This window comes from Numida meleagris, chromosome 22 (genome assembly GCF_002078875.1).
Source record: "Numida meleagris isolate 19003 breed g44 Domestic line chromosome 22, NumMel1.0, whole genome shotgun sequence".
Classification (NCBI taxonomy): domain Eukaryota; kingdom Metazoa; phylum Chordata; class Aves; order Galliformes; family Numididae; genus Numida; species Numida meleagris.
This window is the reverse complement of record NC_034430.1, coordinates 5,242,113-5,261,075: the sequence shown is the minus strand read 5'-3', so window position 1 is coordinate 5,261,075 and position 18,963 is coordinate 5,242,113. Positions and strand designations below refer to the sequence as shown.

General features: G+C 51.0%; 1 protein-coding gene across 3 annotated transcripts; it reads left to right on the top strand.

Annotated features, from left to right (window-relative positions):
- On the top strand, nucleotides 108–17,372 carry PTP4A2 (protein tyrosine phosphatase type IVA, member 2). 3 transcript variants are annotated; one of them, XM_021375721.1, is made up of 6 exons: nucleotides 108–276; nucleotides 7,855–8,529; nucleotides 10,080–10,172; nucleotides 14,809–14,939; nucleotides 15,762–15,836; nucleotides 16,959–17,372. In XM_021375721.1, exons 2-6 carry the CDS (start codon nucleotides 8,434–8,436, stop codon nucleotides 17,065–17,067), a joined length of 504 nt encoding a protein of 167 aa, XP_021231396.1. In that variant the 5' UTR covers nucleotides 108–276; nucleotides 7,855–8,433; the 3' UTR covers nucleotides 17,068–17,372. The 3 variants fall into 3 exon arrangements, with proteins under 3 accessions (XP_021231396.1, XP_021231395.1, XP_021231397.1); XM_021375720.1 differs by lacking the exon at nucleotides 108–276 and adding an exon at nucleotides 949–1,045; XM_021375722.1 differs by lacking the exon at nucleotides 108–276 and adding an exon at nucleotides 1,091–1,714.

Genomic DNA, 18,963 nt, shown 5'->3' with positions numbered 1-18,963 from the left:
TGCGGGGCGGGCTGGGGGGACGCGGGGCTTCGGGGAGCCCCGGCCGGTGGGGCTGCCCGGGGGGCTTCTAGGGGCCTCGCGTAGCGCGTCGTTTGTGCGCTGCGGGACCCCGCCCGGCCGGGTGGGGGTCGGTATTCCAGGGACTGCGGCCGCCTGGGGGGTCCTCCGGGGCGTGCGGTGCCGTGCTGCCCGGCCTCGGCCTCGGCCGTCCCGCCGCCCCGCGGAGCCTCTCCTCGCGGTGCTTCTGGGGTCCGCTCCGCCTGTGGCGCCGGGCAGGTGCGTGGGGCTGCGGGGTGGGCCGGGGTGAGCTGTGGGGTGTGCGTCCCGGCAGGGCAGGGCCCCTGGGACACGGCTGCTCTGCGGCGTTCCCTCCCAGTTCCCAGCTCCGTGGGGCTGGGGCAGCTGTTGGCGCCGCTTCCCAGCGCTGTGGGGCTGGGCTGGGGAGATATCGCCAGTTACGGGAGTGTTAGGGGGTCCTGCTGCTCCTGTGGGGTCCGGGTGAGGGTATCCTAGCCTGGGCTTGGAGGGGGGCGCGTTGCCTGTGGGGTGGCAGTTAGTGCGAAGATGTGGGGAGGGCTGTTAGAGAGTGGGGTCTTGGCACGGGACAGGGGTGTCCGAGGGGGGAGGGGGTCTTGTTTATTGTTGTGTTTATACACGGATGGGTGAGGGTTTGTCTGGGAGAGGGTGGGAGGCCCCCAGATTGTGGCGGAAGGGGCTGCCCTGTGCTTACCCTGGAGGTGGGCTGTAAAGGATGAGGAGATTTTCCGGGATCCGGGCTGGAATTGGAGAGGGGAAAGCTGGGAGTGGTGCTGGGGGGCTCCCTTCAGGCTGGGGGTGGAGCTGGGGAGGAAGGGTGTCCGGGATGTGGTGGCTTTCCTGGGGCTTGGCAGGGGGCAGGACCTTTTGTGTAATAGAAGGAGAGCCCTGTGAGGTCTGGAGGGCGGGGGGGTGGGGGCACAGGGCAGGGGTTCTGAGGGCGACTGTGGGGTGTTGTGAAGCAGGGAGCGCTGTCCTGCGGGGTCTGCTGCCTGGGACGCGCTTTGGGGTGAGGAAACATGCTCGTGGAGGGTGGAGGTGGCTGGTGTGGGGGTGTCACCGAGTGGGGACATCGCAGGGGTGGCCCCTGCTGGGCGGTGGCCATGGCTCCTTGGCGTGGTTGGCCATGAGCTGTGTCCTCCCGGGGCAGCTGCGTGCTCATTGCTTGCAGTGTGAGGAGGCAGAAAGTTGGCTTTTAAAGGCTGCTGTATAAATGGAAACCGGCTTCGAAACTCCCCAGATGAGCCAGTCAGGTTCTGACTCAGAACTGCAGTTAGTATTTAAAGAAGAAAAAATGATAAAACCACCACTGGCAACAGCCTAAAAACTCTGTCTTCTTATGACTCAACGTATAGAAACACTTAGTTTTAGTGAACTCCATTATCGGAAAGAAAAGATCAGCCTTAATCGGAGTTAAAGTAGGAGGCGGTGTCGGCGTGCGTGCGGATGCGCTGCCGGGAGCGTAGCTGTGCTGGTGACGTTTTTACACGCGCACACCTTGCTCCATGCGCAGGGACGTGGCGGGGCTGAGCTGTGGGCGCAGCGGTGACGCCGCACTTTGCCCCGTGAGGAACGCGGCGCTGGTGGCCTTGGCCCCGGGCCGGCTGGGCCCTGCCTGCCCTGGGCTCCAGGGAGACAATGCACGGCTGAAGCCGGCTCCTGGGACGCTGCGGCGCAGGTGGATAACTGTTGCGAACAGCACAAATTGTGAATTTTGATCATGGCTTTGGAGAAAACTTGTCAGCGAGGCACCCGTGCTGAGGCAGCGGAGGAAGGCGGTGTTTGTCGTACTGGGATTGGCAGCGTGTTCGCTGCTTCCAGAGTTGGGGATGGAGAGCGGCTCTGTCCTAGCACTCTGGAGCGGACCCAGGGGCCGAGCCGTGGGCTGGTGGCTGCTCGCTGTGACGCGGGTGAGCTGCGGTGTCGGAGCAGGCCGGGGCCTTGGTAGGGCAGATCTGGCCGCTGTGTCACTTCTGCTCCGTGCCCTGGCCCTTTGCTAGCTGTGAAGACTGAAGGGAGCCTTAAACCTCTTGATCCCTTTTCTGTGCCGACACTTGAGATGCCGAACTGTTGTCTCTATTCAGGTCACTTTTAGCTGTACCTTTGTTTTGTTCCCCCTCCTTTCTCTTTGCTGTGCTACAAAGTTACATTCCTTCTGATGACTTGCGCTGCTTGAAATAATGGACCCTGGGTTTTAACAATTGCAACTTTGTGTACATGCGGTGAAACTCATCAGCTTGAGTTTCGGTTGTGAGGCTGAATGTAACTGCTGCAGGAGCGGGGCTCGGCCCTGCTCTGAGTCGTTCTGCCGCAGAGATGGATGGCAAATTCAAAGAAGCGAGACGAGTAAGGTGCAAGTAATTCAACTCTGTAGCTTCACAGAATAATATCCCTGCTGCCGTGTGGTTTGAAGTTGCTTTCAAGTCCTGCTTGACTTGTTCATGCTTTTTTTTTTTTTTTTTTAAGATGCTTCGTCCCAAAGTGTGAGGATATTTCCTCAGCTGACGTTCTGGTGGGACTGTGTTTTCAAAGCCCAGCTGGTGATGCAGCCGAGCTGACCGTGCTGATTGCTAGGAGTGAGTTTGGGGTCGCAGAATCGGGGGGTGTCGTCTGAGGTTACTTTTGATTGATGCATTTCAGGTGAGATGGGATTTTGTAACTTGAAGGTGAGGCGGTACGCTTGAAGTCCTTTTTCTTGAGGGAGGGGGCACTTCTGGTTTTCACTTCACTTTCAGGAACGTCGAACTTTTTGGATGCGCTATGCAAATACGATTCAGATGTCTTCCGAAGGCTTTTTTTAAGCTGCGTGGCGGGTGGGGGAGGCACTCACAAGATCCCCGGTGTCAGAGCTGCATTTTAAGGAGCAGGAAGCAGCAGCCTGCCCCCGGGCCCTGCGTGCTCCCCAGCCGTGGCCGGGCGCTGCGGAGCGCTGCTGTGTGCGGTGCAGGAGCCGCTTGGTGCCGGGGGAACTCCCCGCGTGCCGCCCGGCTTCGGGTTGTGCTTCGGAGTCGTCCTCCTGCTGAGCCGCCCCACGCCGTGTATTTGACAGTTCTCACCATTTCCTGATGCGTCACTTCTACGTTGAGGTTTTTTTTTTTTTTTAATCTGGACTTTTTTTTTTTTTTTTAATCTTGCTGGGGCAGATTGCTATCTGCTGCTGCTGGCTGCGCCGCCCGGCTCGCAGGGCCTGCGTTGGAGCAAAGGAAACGCATGAGTCAGCGCAGAGCGGGGCCGGGAGCGAGCTGCGGGTGGGCAGGGCGCAGCGGCAACGTGTCGGACCTCACCCCTCGTCCAACAATGCTGGTTCCGGAGTTTTTCTCTGTTGTGAGAGAGCACGTGTGAGGAGAAGTGTTGGCTCAGTCTCACTAATGCACCTTCCTGCTGCGTGAGGGCCGGCGAATCTGGGGGTCTCGGTGAAGTCTTGCACTTTAAAGCGCCTCGTGCTTTAAAGAAGCCAACCTTGAGGGTGCTTCTGAGCGTCGGTGGGTGGGATGTGGGTGGTGCAGGGGGACAGTGTGGGAGGAGGAAGCGGAACGAAGCGGGTGGAATGGCAGGAAAAGTTCAGCAGCACTGCAGCGTTGTTTGGAACGGAAATTTTCACTGGCAGGGCTCTGGGTGCCGATTTCACGTGTGTAAGCGCAGACCGCAAGAAAGAGGCTTTACAAAGAGGAAAAAAAAATCAGCAGCAGTTACCTACTCATTAACACTGAATGTGAATTCCCACTCAGAGGGACAAAGTGGGCCGAGACGGTTTCAAAATACAGGTCTTCACACCGGAGGGCTCTTCTCACACGGAGCGACAAATTAGCGGGTTTGCGCCGCATCCTTTGCCCTGGCTTATTTGGAAAGGTGATCCCGGTGACCTTTCGGGAGGTATCTGCGTTTTGCAATGGGTGGAAGCTGCAGCTGTTGCAAGCTGTTGAGCTGTCTCCGTGCAGAGAAGGAAGCGCTTCCAACTGCGCCCTGTGGAGCGAGGAATTCCTGGTGCTATCCCTTGTTTTTCGTCGGCTCTGTCTCCCTGGTCTTGCTGATGTGCAATACAGAAGAGCAAACTGCTTGCTGGTTTAGGAGTTGCTCTGGTGCTGGACAGGGCAGCTGCTGGAGGAGGTTTTGTAGGTGCCTTGGCTTTTACTTAAGGCGATCTCAAATGAAATGTCTTTCAAGTCAGGAATCCATTTAAGTGTTCTTTCTCAATTAGTTAACTAGCCTGAATAAACAAGCAGAGGTGATGAGTAGGCCCGCCCCTTGCTCACATTCTAATCATATTTGTGCTCGTTGGTAGTATTTTGAAAGACATTCCTCTCCAATTGGCCTCATTAGGCTTTCTCAAGCTTTGTCAGTGTCTCTTGCTGAGCGTGAGGAGTGGGAGCTCGCGGTGCCTCAGCTGTAACTGACATTAGTCATATCTGTAGGTGCAGAGACTGTGACGGCTCACTCAACCTGGCTGTGGAGATAGGCATCTTGATGGATCGTTATTCCCTGGTAATTAAGTTAAACGACACCAGGAGCCGACTCCCAGGCATGCCCAGTGCCTTGTGGGTGCATGAACCACCGCTGCATCCCCCCTGGATCCCGCTGGGGCTGCGCGCCCCGTTCGCAGCATCCGTGTGCTGGGTGCTCCTGCCTGGGTCCGAGCGGCCACGTAAGACATGCTGTCATTCTTTGGCTTCCATCCCTGTTCTGTCTCACTTTCCAGGTACGAAAAGCTGAAGGTTAATTGGCTGAAAAACTGTTTCTTGTTTTTTATGTTGTAGACAGACTTTGCTGCTGTTTATTGTCATCAGTTCGATAGCGCTCAGGTCTTTGAAGTGCAAATTGCTGACACGGGGAGGGAGAAATCTGACAGCATTTACCCAGGGAGTTCAGAAGGTTCAGACACGGGGTTTTTCCTGGGTTTCCTAATTAGAAGCCCTATTTCTCTTACTGAACTTCAGCAAAATAGTTTGCAGTTGGAAGTCACAGGAGGAAGGGATGCATGTGTCAGTAATGAAGCTGTTTTAAAAATAGGATCGGGTGCTACATAAACTACTTACCCTTCTGGAAATCATTTTTTCAGTCTTAAATACAGTGCTTGACGATTTTAATCACTCCTGAGCTATTAGCTAATTAAACGCTCGCTCAGCGCCCTTGGGGAAGGCGCGGTGGTGTCACTGCGGGGCAGGTGAGCCCGGCTGCTGGAGGCGGCTCAAGGTCAGGGCTGCGTGTGCTGAGGTTACCTCAGTGCCTTGGTAAATAGCATGGCTAAAACGCCTTTCAAGTAGTTGCGTTGAAATTCCCTCACTGATTCGCTCAAGGGAGGAGAAGTGTAACTGCAGCGACGTGATTTGTTGCGACTCACAGCTCCGGTAGCGCTGCGTGAGGTTCTTCAACAGAATTGTTGGTGCTGCGGAGAAAAATGTCCAAAGGATTTGTTTAAATACGCCACAAGAGCTCTTTGCCTGGAGACAGCGTGCTTTGTGACACTGTAAGCCTCTGGTGCTCCGACCCAAGTCCTGATCTCCCACGCCAAGGTCTGCTGAGGGCTGTTGTTGTTTTAAGCGGCGCTGTTAGGGGCTCAGGTTGGTTTTGGAGCCGTTCCTTGGAGATGAGGCTCAGGCCGCTCTCCAGGTGCCGTGGGGTGTGTGTGTGTGTGTGTGGGGGGGGGGGACCCATCGCGGTGTCTGTCCAGAAGATTTCTGGGTGCTGTAAGCTGGGCTGCTCAGCTCTCAGTGTGCCAGGGCTACAGCAGGCTGTGCTGCGCTTCAAGGAGTCTGAGATTTGGTGGAATCCATGAGAAAGGTGTGAGAAATGGGCAAGAGCTGACCGTGTAAGGAGTCAGATGTTCCGTGTTCAGGTGGGCTCTTCCAGCTGGGGTGAGACCCAGCCCCACAGTCACTGCACCAATAAAGCATCCCAGGATTCCTCTCTGAAATCTGTGTTTGAGTCACTCAGAGGAAGAACTGCTTTGAGATTGAGGGAGGTTATTGAAAACATCTTTGTTCTTGCCTCTGGCAATCTAATTAATGCATTTTTTTGGCATTGAAAGCTGTTCTTTAAGGAAATAATTGCTGTTCTTTGGGTGATTTTTGACTTTGTGCCGGTGAAAAAGGTAATTTAGTCGTCCTTAATTTGACTGTTTTGAAGTGAGGGTCTCATTAAAATGCTGAGCGCTCCGGAGGTTCGGGGTGGGAGCTGCCAGGCCTGTGTGCTGCTCGTGGTGCTCCCCGGGCCGTGCTGCTCTGCCCTCTCCCTTCGTGTCGCTGTGCTGGGCGCAGCTCCGCGTGGCGTTCAGCTGATGGCCGCTGTCTTTAAAAGAAGCGTCGCAGTGATTCTTTGGCCTCACGCTTTTACTTCTCTCATTTCTTTTGAGTCTAAGGGTCTGTTTCGGTATTCCAAAATAGCTGATGCCATTAGGTAAAGTTTTTCTGCGCAGCAAAGCTGTTTTCCCTCTCTGAGCACGAACACGCGGTGCTCGGCGTCGTCTTTGCGCCCCGGGAGGTGATGCAGCTCCTTTGTTGCGACGCCTTTGGATGTGACACGTTACTGACCTACTTAGGTCTGCTGGAGAGCGTCACCAGATGCAGGAGGGGTTGTCTTGCGAAACGGCAGGAAGTGAGACGTGGAGCTGCCGGCTGAGGTTAAACTTCAACCTGCTGTGATGTCACAGGGGGAGCTCCTGCCGGCCCCTCCCCGGCTGCCCGGGAACAGCCGAGGCCTCGCTCACCTGCGGCAGCGGGCGCTGCTCTGCCTGGTGCTGGCTCAGCCCCGGCTCTCCCCGTAGTGCCAGTGTCGGTTTGCTCCATTTCCATTCCCCTAAAGGCTGTGGTAGAACTGTGCCGGTGCGGCTCTCCTTGCTGTTGCTAAAGCAGCTGTGCTTTGAATCCTCCGTGTTAAGGTTGGGAGCTGCTGCCTGAATGCCCCGGGCTGTACGCACGGGTAGGACTGCGCATAACTGGAAGTTGTCACTGTTAAATGAGCCCTTGGTTGCTTTGAAGGTGACGGATTCTAGGGGTGTACCTACTGCTGCGGGGAGGTCGGTGGTGCGAGGCTGGAGGTACTTCAGTGCTAGCAGCAGCTCAGACACGTGGCAGTTACGCCCTGCTTTCTCCTTTCATTCCAAAAACGAAGCCGCAGCGCAGTTCCTAACACGTGCTTCGTTAACAGTGTGGAGCAGCGAGCTGGGAAGGAGCGCTCGCTGAGGCTGCCACCACATCAGTGATTACAGCCAGGACTGGGGAGCATCAGGAACAGCAGCTGCTGCTTCTGCCTCCGTGGCTGCGTGTCTGCTCCTGTTTCAGTGCGTGGCCCTGGGACCTCGGTGACCGCTGGTTTCGCTTGGAAGTTTTTGGTTTCCCACCATCGCGAGCGCTCTGAACGTAATGACGTACAAAAATGTTAATTCCCGTTTGCTTTCTGCTCGTTATTACCTTGCTTGCTAAAGGTGGCAGTCACTGGGAACGTGTTTGTTTTGTTTTCCGGGCACTTTTAGTCATACTTGTTTTCATAAATACTTATAAATGGTACAAGCTTGATTCAGAGGTGCAGTTTGTTTGTGTAGGATTGGTCTGCTATTTTCTCTTATGAAATGTTTATGAGCATCAGACGCACGGAGACTTCTTCTGAACTGTTTATTTCTGGGGCTCTTAGGGCAGTGGTTGATCAAAGCCTAGCATTGCATTTGATCAGAATCCTCCAAAGGCGGGGAAGGAAAAAAGCGATGACGTTTGTGCCCGCTCGTCCCCACCCGTCCCGCTGCAAACGGTTTGAAGCTACGGCAGCGCGGGCTGCTTCTCGTGGGGAGCTGTCAATGCTCTAACACGGGGTTCTTCTTCTCTGCAGGTGTTCTGGTGGAAGATCCGTCGCACATTTATGGCGATTCTGAGCGTGAGGGCAGACTTCTGCCAGGCCCAGCACAGCGCCCTGGCTGACAAGTGAGCGCAGGGCCGTCGCGTGCCACACTTACTTTGCCTTGAGGACTCCGGACACAGCGAACACACTCAAATATATGGGATATCTCCTGCACTTTGGAAGCATATTCCTTTTACTGACTCTAGCAAAACGAAGCGTCAAGAAAACAAAGTGGAGAGAAAACCTGCCCTTACTTTTTTGCCTCACCAGTGCCTAAATGTAGAACAGGCTGCCTAGTCTTGCACATAGAGTTTTGGAGTCTGAAGGATACCACCTGCAGTAATCGAGGCCGAAGCTGAATTCACGTGGATTCTGAAGCCAACCTGCTTTTCTAGAAGCGAAACCTTTAAGGAACGAACACGTCAACGCAAGCTCTGATCGATCCCAGCCATTTTAGTGGTCTTTTAATGTTTTCTGCTGTGAAACGTTTCCAAAGTTATTGATTTTTTTTTCTTCTTCTTTTTTTTTTTAAAAAATTTTTTTGGCCCCTCACCCATTTTGTTTGCCATTATGAACCGTCCAGCCCCCGTGGAAATCAGCTACGACGGGATGCGTTTCCTCATCACTCACAACCCAACCAACGCGACCCTCAGCAGGTTCATAGAGGTAAGGCATTCCCCCAGCACCATCCCTCCTCCCTGACCTGCTCCTGGTTTCTGTAGCACTGGGCAGTACAGAAGTACTGTGCTGTACTCGCACCTCTTGTTCACAGCTGTGCTCTACGTTACTTGCAGGCATTTTTTCCTTTGTATTATAATTTGTGTTCTCTTGACAGTAGGAGAAGAGAACTCACACGAGTGCACGATTTGGAAAAACGTGGTCAGTAATGGTGGGATTGGAGGAGCTTCCATTTTAGAATGCAAACCTGCACCCTGGCCATTGCTGTCCTGGCTCAGAAAGGACTGCATGTTCTGTGACTCTAAACGTTATTTTTCATTAAATAATGCATTGCTTCTAATATATTGCTGATCTTTCAGCTTTTAAAGTCGTAGTTGATGGAATTATAACGGGTTTATGATCTTTCTTGTCCCTAAAATAGGACCCAGCGCAGTACTTACACAGGTGTCTTGGTTTACGGGGTGTTTTCTCCAAACCCTTCCAGTCCCAGGGTTGTCAGGTATTTCAGGTACCAGAATTTATCCCTGAAAAGCGGCATCTGCCTGGGCCCAGCTACGGGAAGAGCTGGTTTTGATGGACGGTGGATCAGGCCGTTATTGACACAGAAGTCAGAAATAATACAGAATTTAATACTCAGTTATACCACCTGTTAATTTTCCAGATAACTGGAAAAACAGCGGAGCAGCGTGTTTCTGCAGCCTAGTTTGCTCCAAATCTGCCGTATCTTTGTGCCCTTTGTAGCTGGGGGACTTCTACCTTGCATGCACAGGTCACTTTCATTCCGGAGAGGTCCTGCCGTCGGGTGCTGATGTCTGACTGCAGCTATTGGCAGGCTTCCATCACTGAGCAGCGTGCTCTTCACCATGATATTAGATAGCTCACTCAGATATTAGTGGTTAATCGTGTCTGAGTGCCACGTTTTTGGGGTCTTATTATTGTGGGTTGCCTTCGTTCATCAGGAGGCTTGTGTTTGGAACAGATATTATTGCTGATGGTTCAAAGTTAAAGGGGCTCGGTCCAAACACGAGAGGAAATTCTGCTTGCTGTGTGAGCCTTCAAAGTGAACTGGAACAGCGTTTGTTTGATCTTCCCATTATTTATCTAGCACAGTGTGCTACTGCCAGTGCGTTACAAGGGAGCTGGAGCATGGTGGTGTGTTCTGCTCCTCCCTGCCCGAAAATGTCAGCGCTGGCTGCAGCCAGCAGTCCCGGCCTTCTATTTAAAGAGAGAAAGAAGCTGCGTGGAGATAAGCAGCTATTTTAATTCTGCTCTTATATGCGTTCTTTGTTTCCTCCCTGGTGTTCCCTGGAGCGAAATAATTCCGAGGTGTTTCACGCCTATTGCTGTCACTTGTGACCCTTGTCCTCCAGCAGCTCACGGCTGCTCCTTTCCGAGCTGGCCCTCGCTCCTTCGTTGTGCAGTCACCTTGGCTCTGTGCACGTGGTACCGCTGACTTGGTTGAAAATGTTTGGTTTTGTGGCCGTTGTTTCGTTCCTCCCCCTCCCCGTGCACTTATTTGTTTTTCCTTCTTCTTAAAGGAGCTGAAGAAGTACGGAGTGACAACCTTGGTGCGAGTCTGTGATGCCACTTACGATAAGGCTCCTATCGAAAAAGAAGGAATCCAAGTTCTAGTGAGTCTTGCCTTTTAAAACTGTCTAAGATCAAAAATCACTTGTAGATGAGAGGTGGGGGATAGCCATGGTGTTTTGGGAAGAGCTGACTGGCCAGAAGCTGTGTGATCCCCTGCACCATATAGAGCTGGCTTTGAGAAACTCCCCGTGCCTCTGAAATGTACTTGCTGATTCATTTCTACAGCTTCACTTGGAATAGAAGTGTCTATTCCTGGGTTTGTTGAGATATTTTGGGTTGCATTTTAGTGACTGGGTTGATACTAATCCAGTGTGAATTCGCAGAGTTTGTGGTCTGTTCAGCCTTGTGTTTCATACAGTTCAGCTCCGTCCTTTTCCCCTGATACAGCCCTTGGCTTTACTGTTGGCCTTCTCAGGATGAAGATAAAACTCCCTGCTCTCACACACTGGGACTGCTGCCTTATGAGACCACAGATGACACATTGAGAAGCTGCTTTTTGTGTAAGCACGAGGCTCCCACAGCTCGCTGGGGCAGGGTGCTGGTGGGGAGCACTGCCCTGCTCACCTCCGTGTGGGCCCTGAGCTGCTGCTCTCAGTGAGCATTGAGCAGTGGCTGTGACTGCATTGTCTGCCACTGCTCGGTGTTTAGGGCAGGATTTTTGAGCAGGTGTGTGCTCACACTGCGCTTACGGGCGGTATTTTTCCAGGCAACACTTCTGAATTCTTACAGGGCGTTAGATATAATCAGTTTATTTTACTGCAGTAACACTGTTGTGAGGCCAGAAATTGCATCTAACCTTCTTGCAGGTAGTGCTATTGGCCGTGCGTGCTGGTGTTCTGCTTTTTTGTTTTTAATGGCTCAGTTGGAGGAAAACCTTCACGGTTTTCCATTAGGACAAAAACTTGTGCCCTGGCACAGCTGCAAAAGCTGGAAGCTCCGCATACAGGTCAGTCAGGTTTCTTGGCTCCAGGTCCTAGTGCGCGTTTACTCCAGTTCCAGGCAGCCACGTGTGCCTGTGTTGTTGGAAACATGGGCCGCTCAGGATCCAGTGGAGTAGCAGTTCTGCTCACTCTACAGCTGCCTTGGACTTAGGCAGCGCTGTGCGTTCGTGCGCTCCAGCTGTGAGACTCCTGGGCTTGCCAGAGAATGGAAGGATTAAAGTCATGGTGTGTAAGCCATCAGAGCCCTGCCTTGAGCTGGGGCTTAAGTGTTTGTGTTCCTGTGGGAGAGCAGGGATCCGTGTTCCTCCTTAGGGCCGTTCCCCTGCTGCCCTTGGCCCCTGCACTCAGGGTGAAGCCCACTTCCCCGCCGCTCTGTGCCCGGGCAGCTCTGGAGCTTGTGCTTCTGAGATGGGCAGGGGATTGTGGTTCTCAAGAAATCAAAACAAAAAACCAACGTGGTTGCTAGGTTTGAACTGAAAGCCATTTTTTGAGGAAGCTTTTCGAAAACTGGAAATGGTGTTTCCACCAGTTCTGCTAAGCATAGTTCTCTTGAAGAGCCTTTCACTTGGAGTAACACATGCAGAGTCATGTGCCTGTGCACGTTTGCCTTCCCACGTTCAGTACGTCGCAGCTCTTCTGAGTGCTCCACTGCTGCAGGAGGCAAAAGGGGAGAGCGTAAATGCAGCAGGCATCTGTTGTGTGCAGCAGGAGGCCATGGGAAGGTTTGCTGCCGGTGTTGTCGCTGATCCTGATGATCCCAGTCATGAGGTCGTGTTAGTAATTCGCCGTGCTGCAGTGGTGTTTGGGTATGTGAGATAAGTTTAGCTGGCTGCTGACATGGCCACCTCCTGCTTTTCCTTCCTATTAACGTGTGCTTCTCCAAAGCTGAGTCCTGTTGGTGTTCAGAAGCAGCGCTGAATTACCAACAGGCTGAAAAAATAACACATCGCTGCTGAGAGCTCATGCACTCGTAAAAATAACACAGATTAAAAACAGAGCCCGAGAGAGATTAGAGTCTATTTTAAAACTGTTGAGGTCGGAAGCACAATGGAACCCCAGAAAATGAGAGCATTTCAGCAAAGCCTGCTCTCGTGCCATGGTACAGTGCAGTGTGCGGGCAGGAGGGGTGCAGCAGATCGACGCTTTGGCAGATGGCATAGTGAGAAACTAGAGAATTAGAGGCTCCGTGTTTGGCATAGTACTATTGCACGCACGTGTTTGTCAACAGAGATTAGATCCAAGAGGCAGGAGGCGGGGATGGGTTTAGTTCCTGTGGGTTTTGGTGTGACTCTTACAGTTAGATTCATGAGTGAGGTCTCATAATGGAGAAGTGTTACGTCAAGAAAAGCTTGTTGTTGTTGTTTTTCTCCTGGAAGTGTTCTTACTGAGTAGCAACCAACAGCTGCCACAGTTTGCTTCATCTTCAGGATCTAGGGCACGTTCTGTTGTTGTGCTCTGCCAGTCCTTGACTGACTGCACCTGGAGCAGAATTCTGAGCACTCCAGAAATGCTCTCGGGGCTGGGGCTCCTGCCCGGCTGCTGCACACTGCAGGGCTGCTCTCAGAGGTGGGAAGGTGCCGTGCCAGTGGCACCGTATTGTCCCGTTCTGGGAGCATTTGAGGAAGGGGATCTTTGTCACTTCAGTCCTGCTGCAGCTCCTCAGGTATCTCCGTTCTGCCCTGGCAGTCCTGTGGATGCAGCAGGCTGACGGGCCCGGTGCTGTGCTGCTGAGCAGGGCTGCTCCGGATGAAGGGTGACGAAAACGGCCCCGCTGTGCCCATCTTCCTTCCCAGCTGCTGCAGGGTGGCACAGACGAGCTGCGTTTTCTGTTTGTGCAAACCCGGTGCATCATCCTGGTTACTAATGATTGTTTTGGTCACGGAGCCTAGCAATTTGTTTTCTGTGCTGACTGACAGGAATTGAAAGGATTGCTGGCAGAACTCATAATTAGCAGAGAAAAAACTAGCAGAACTTTGTTGCTATTACTCCTGTGGTCCCAGAATCATTTGTGTTTCTCATGCTGGGCAGCGTCCCTTCAGTGCTCATTTGATGTTGGTGCTGTGCTGTTACTGCGAAGGCGATGCTCTGCGAGGAAACCAGGGCTGTCATTCATTCAGACCAGCACAAGATGCGTGCAGGCGTGAGAATGAACACGTAAAAAGAAAAAAAGCCAAATAATAACATCCCGTATTTGGTCTGCAGGAAAGGATTTCAGTTCAGCCCAGCACTAGTGACATGTAGATGCTGTTCTCTGCAGCCAGTGTCAAAAGGAAGCACCTTGCAGTGGGCAGCGCCTCGTCTCTTGGCTGCCTTGGGGTGAACAAGATTTACTTTTCTTGTTTCCGTAACCTTTTATTTTGCCATGCTGTCCCAGGTATTTTTATTTCACTGCTTCCGAGGTAAGGGGGTTTGCAGCACTCCTCAGACTTTCATCTTTCAGAATCCATCACAAATGAAGCTATTGCAGTAACTTGAAGCTGCTGTTTTTGTTGCTCTAAGAGGCAGAGCTGCTCCTCGCGGCTTCTCATCGCTCGCTGTCTGTGAGCTGCTCCTGGCCTGAGATCCTGGGTGCTGCACAGCTGTGTCTGCTCTTCAGGAGGTATTAGGGTAGCAATAAGTACATTTCAAGCCGAAGAACATTTTTTAAACCTCCCCTTGTGCGTGTTCAGTTTCTCCATGTTCTCGCAGGCTTCAGAGAACGTGTCTCGACGTTAACCTGTTCTTAAGACACTACATGAAAAGCTCGGTTCTGACCAATGAGGAAGAAGACGGCTCCTTTCAGAGCCATTTCCTTTCCATCTGGAGAGTCCTTTGAATAATATGAAGCTCTGGTTATGAGCCTCTTTTGTAAGATTGCCTCGCGGTCTGCTCGTGAAAGTGCCAAACAACTGCAGAGTCTGACGTTCCCCTGCAGCCAGGAGTGCTCTTCTCCCAGCACCGCCTGGCTGGGAAGGTGACGGCGCGTGGTGCGCTGCTTGTCTCCGAGTGCGGGACGTGTAGTGCTCCGCTGAGCGCGGGTTCCAGGAGGAGCTGTGACCTCGAGATGATGGGAAGCTTCTCGTGTGCGGTTTTGATACGCAGCCACGTTGATGACATTAAGTGTGGCCTAGATGGTGTCAACGCTGGCAACTCCTTTTATGGACAGAGGTGAAATTTTACGTGCTGCTTAGCCGTCGCCTTTGCCCTTCTCTGAGCGCTTCTTTTTTTCTACTTGTGAAATGTTTTTTTTTTTTCTTCCTGATTTGAAAATACCTGGGCAGCTTTAAGCCTTGCTCGTGGGACGCTGTAGCAGGTGGGCAGGCTGGTGCACAGCAGCTGCTGTGGGGAACCTCGTCCTCGGAACAGAGCCTGCAGTACAAATAGCATTATGAGAGGTTGACACAAGCACAGGCAAAAGTCTCCGGAGTTCTCATCTTTCAAATATTTATTTGAAATGCCCATTGATTTTCACACATGTATAATATAGCGAGATTTCAAAGGCAGCAATTTTTCTAAAAATTCTATACTACGAGGAAGTTGATGTAGGGTTTTATTGAAACTCTATTGAAAAGTCTAATTAGTGGTGCATTATGATATTGACCAGCAAAGTTCTAACTAGAAAAATACCCACAGAACTGTTAGTGTGATATGGAGTACTCTCCTTCCCCTGTTATTGTTACCTTGCTGCTAACCACATATTGAAAGCTGAGTGCATCTGCTTCAGGAGCATCTGGAGCTAACTCTTCTTGCCTTGCAGGACTGGCCGTTCGATGACGGAGCACCGCCCCCCAGTCAGATCGTTGAGGACTGGCTAAACCTGTTGAAAACCAAATTTCGTGAAGAGAGTGGATGCTGTGTCGCTGTTCACTGTGTTGCAGGGTTGGGAAGGTCAGTGTTCTATAGCAGCGCCTTAGACCTCAGCTGTAGCCAGTTGCTGTATCTGTATTTTTAAAGTGACTTCGGAGATTTCGGATTGTGCTCTGTGCAGAGCGAGCTGCTCTGTTTATGCGTGTGCAAGATGGCAGTGATAGTGAGTGTCCTCCTGAAGCCCTGTTTTGTTTAGCTGTGAGTACAAGCTGTCCAGTTGCTGGCACCTGTTTAATCCTTCCCTGCCGTCGGGGTGCCTGCTGCCGCTGGGTGTGCTTAGCAGAGTGAAATCAGCCCAGGAGCAAGTCAGTGTGCACTGTGACTTCAGCTCCTTTGAGAAGCCGCTCTTTGCACTTAACTGATACCCAAAATTAGGATCCCAAAGTAGAAAGCTTCGTTTTATTGCTGCTGGAACACCCAGCTACTTGTTCTGCATATATTAGATTCATCTCTAGGAATCATCCTTTTAATGCTTCCTGCATCTCTCTCGTGTACAGCTAAACCTGCAGTGCTGTAAGAAGCAAAGCTCGTCCAAGAGATATTGCAGACTTCTTTTAGCAAACTAGAAAATTAGGTTACAGTGAAATGAGAGAGCATAAAAACGTAAAATTATTGTTTTGTGCCCCAAACGCTTGAGGAGCTGTGGATTTCTGTGTGCACTCTGCCAACAGGGCTATCTAAAAGAAGTCCTACATTAGTTACTCAGCAGGCAAGTGTCTTTCTGTAGATAACGTGCAAAGAGAAGATGTTTAAGCTATTTGCTTATGGGTAAATTTGATGTGTTTGGAGGGACTCAATGTATTGTTTCTTCGGATATTCCTTACGTACTGATTTCTCCTTCAGGGCTCCTGTCCTGGTTGCACTTGCTCTCCTTGAATGTGGAATGAAGTACGAAGATGCAGTTCAGTTTATAAGGCAGTAAGTTGAACTTCCTCTTCTCCAAGAAAGTTCTCAGTTAATGTTGTATTTGGACAACGTGCATCTCCAGCAAAGTTTATTCAATTTCTGACTCGTTTTCTTGTTATGAACTAACAGGAACAGGTGTGACTTTGACGTGATTGCTGAGGCTTTGGCCCTTTCTATTTAAAGATGAGGTTTAAAAAATGATGTCCCCCCAGCTCTTTTTTTTTTTCTTTTTTATTTATTTTAAATCTTGCCTTTAATATTAAGCCATTATACCAAGACCCCAGCGCTTATGAAGCTGTGAGGGGTTGGAAACACCGTGATTGGAGCAGGGCCTGGACTGACTGCTCCTTGCTCAAAAAAATGGGGGTGGGTTTGTGCCCCCAGGCAGCACGATTTTCCCAGCGAGTGAGTGAGTGCCGGCCCTCCTGCAGGTGCTGTGCACGAGTGTAGCATCCACTCAAGAAATGTCAGCAGCCACCTTATCTGGAAAATAGCAAAACTGGTAAAGGATGAGCCTGCAGAGCTCTGCTGGCTTACTGATAACATCGGATCTTGAAATGAAGCCCAGCGGGTATGATGATGTTGAATGAGCTTTGCCCAGAAAGCAATTTGTCTCTTTATGGATTCCCAGGGTCTTTGGTTATCTTCGTAAACTATATTGCTGTCAACAGATTTTTCTGAACTTTGCCCTTTCTTAAATTCCTTTTTTTCCTCTTCCTAGATACAGTGCCTTTCACACTGAGGAGTTCTTTTCTGAGCATCTCTTACATATTTCTATCTGGCTGTCACGGGCTTGCCTAGCTAATAGAAGTAGCACATGGATCTGCAGGGAAGGGGTGACCTTGTGGTGCTCAGTGACTGCTGCTGATGGAAATAAACTCTCCCAGTGCAAGAAAATATCCTGAAACTTGCTAACAGCATTTTGATTTTAATATTGGCACATAGGTAATGAGCTGCATGCGCTGGTCTAGCTCCTTTCCTCGGATTGCCCATGGAGACACGGCTTAGCCCAGACACTGTTTTGTGGATACAGAAAAGCTTTGAAATATATGAATTGGAGTACATAGGTATCTGTCAGAGTGACTGAAGCAGTACTTTTGCCATTGATATCAGCCTTCGTTCTGTTTGTTTTAGGAAAAGGAGGGGAGCTTTCAATTCCAAACAGCTGCTTTACCTTGAGAAATACCGACCTAAGATGCGATTACGCTTCAAAGATGCCAACAGTCACTGCTGTGTTCAATAGAAAATCTCAGATGAAGATGGCACTGTTTTCTGGACTCTTGGCACCTGGAAATGTGAATCTGGAATCAAACTGCGTCATCTAATGAGCGGTGGAGTTAGTGCTCCTCAACCTCTGTCCTAATGATGGTGATGATTGGAAAAAATAAAATAAAAAAATTAAGAGAAACATTTCAGTGAAGGATTATTTTCTCCTTAAGCTGCAGTTTGAACATCTGCAAGGAGAAAATCAGTTTCCGAACCCTCTGTATTTTTAACTTTTTAAGAAAAGAAATAAAGTAAATTTTATGTCTAAGGAAAACCAGCAGAGCATTGGCTTGTGCAGAAACTGTTTTCTTGATCTGAGGGAAGTACCCCACAGGTAGGGCCTGGTGCATGGGTTCCAGCAGGACTCTTCTAAGCAGAGTTGCCTTCCTTTAGACAGGAGAAGCCTTTCCCTGCCGGCCTTCAGCCTCACCTGGCTGCCCTGGGGGCTGCGTGCTGGTTGTGCTGGGTGTCTGCAGCTGGGAGCAGCTTCCTGGGCTCCGCTGCCGGGCGCCGGTGGTGAATCTCCTGAAGGCCTCTTCCGACTGGTGGGAGATTGTGAATTTGTGCGTGTGTGTGTCTAAATCTTCTCCAGTGAATTTGGCTGAGGTGTTAACTGTCTTCCTGTTGTTAGATTAAAAAAATCTATCCTGGCAGAAGGCCGGTGGTCAGAAGTGTGGTAGGTGAGCAAGGGGCGATTTCGACAAGGAGTGAAGTTTAACTCACCCGTCACGAGGAAGGGGAGGAGGCTGTGTGCTGCTGCCGGGTTCTCTGCCCTGCTGAGCACTGTCATTCAGGACTTGTGGGGAGGGTCTCGTTTGTGCTGTAGATGAGCTGTGAGGATGGTATGCACACGGAAGCGTCCACGAAGAAATGCCGAGCACGGGGATTTTCCCAGACTAGCCCTCGTGTACAGTTCAGTTTAACCACGGATTGCCTTGTTATTTTTTTATTAGGCTCTTTTGGAGGGAGTATCCCTAGTTACACAGCAACATGCCCATCACGCATTTACCATTGGCAGACCATGAACGCGCTGATTTTGGAGTGTGGACTGGCACCACGTTCTCTGTAAGGCCATGGATGATGTCTGAGTTAATCAAGGCAAGTCATTTTACAGACTGAAGCGTGGTTTCATCCAGGCTACTTCTACCAGACATCCGTTAACTTAGTGCCCTGCCCCAGCAGGGACGCCGTGCTTTCACCTTGACGTTGTCTGTAGCATTCAGCAACTAAAGGCTGAGGATCACGCTCTCCTGGGGTATTTTACCGTGGAGCACCAAAGGCTTTTGTTTGTCTGTGCCTGTAATTGGCGTAGACTGGTACCCATCTTCTACCAATACCTCAGCTGCTGGCTAAATGAACTGCCTTCCCAGCACCTGTTCGAGAGTTCTGTTCTTCATTTGCAGCTTAACTGCGCAAATATTTTCGGAAAACAAGTGATGGACTTTTAGAGTTCTGTTCCTCAAAGGGATTTATAAATCTGACAAAGAATAATGGTACTTGTCAAGCCCCTCCTTTTACAGATGTGCCAAGAGACCTTTTTTGAGGTCTGTGGCTGAAAGCTGCCCTCCACAGAGCACAGTCCGTGCCTGTCTCAAGCTGTGTGGTTGTGCTGAGCTCCTTCCTCCCTTCAAGCTGTGTAATGGTTCTGATTTCTTTAATAGGCAAGAGGCACAAAAGTGTTTGTGATGTCACTGCCTGCAGTGGGGGAACAACGTATCTGGTCACGTTTGGGGCTGTGTGGAAGGTAGAGCATGCTGGAAGTATCTGACTCTGGCTTTTGCCTTCCCCTCGCGAGCGAGAAGCCAATGCTGTAACTGTCTCTGCAAATGAAAATTGGTGTTTTTGGTACAATGGAATACTGGACAAGTGTCAC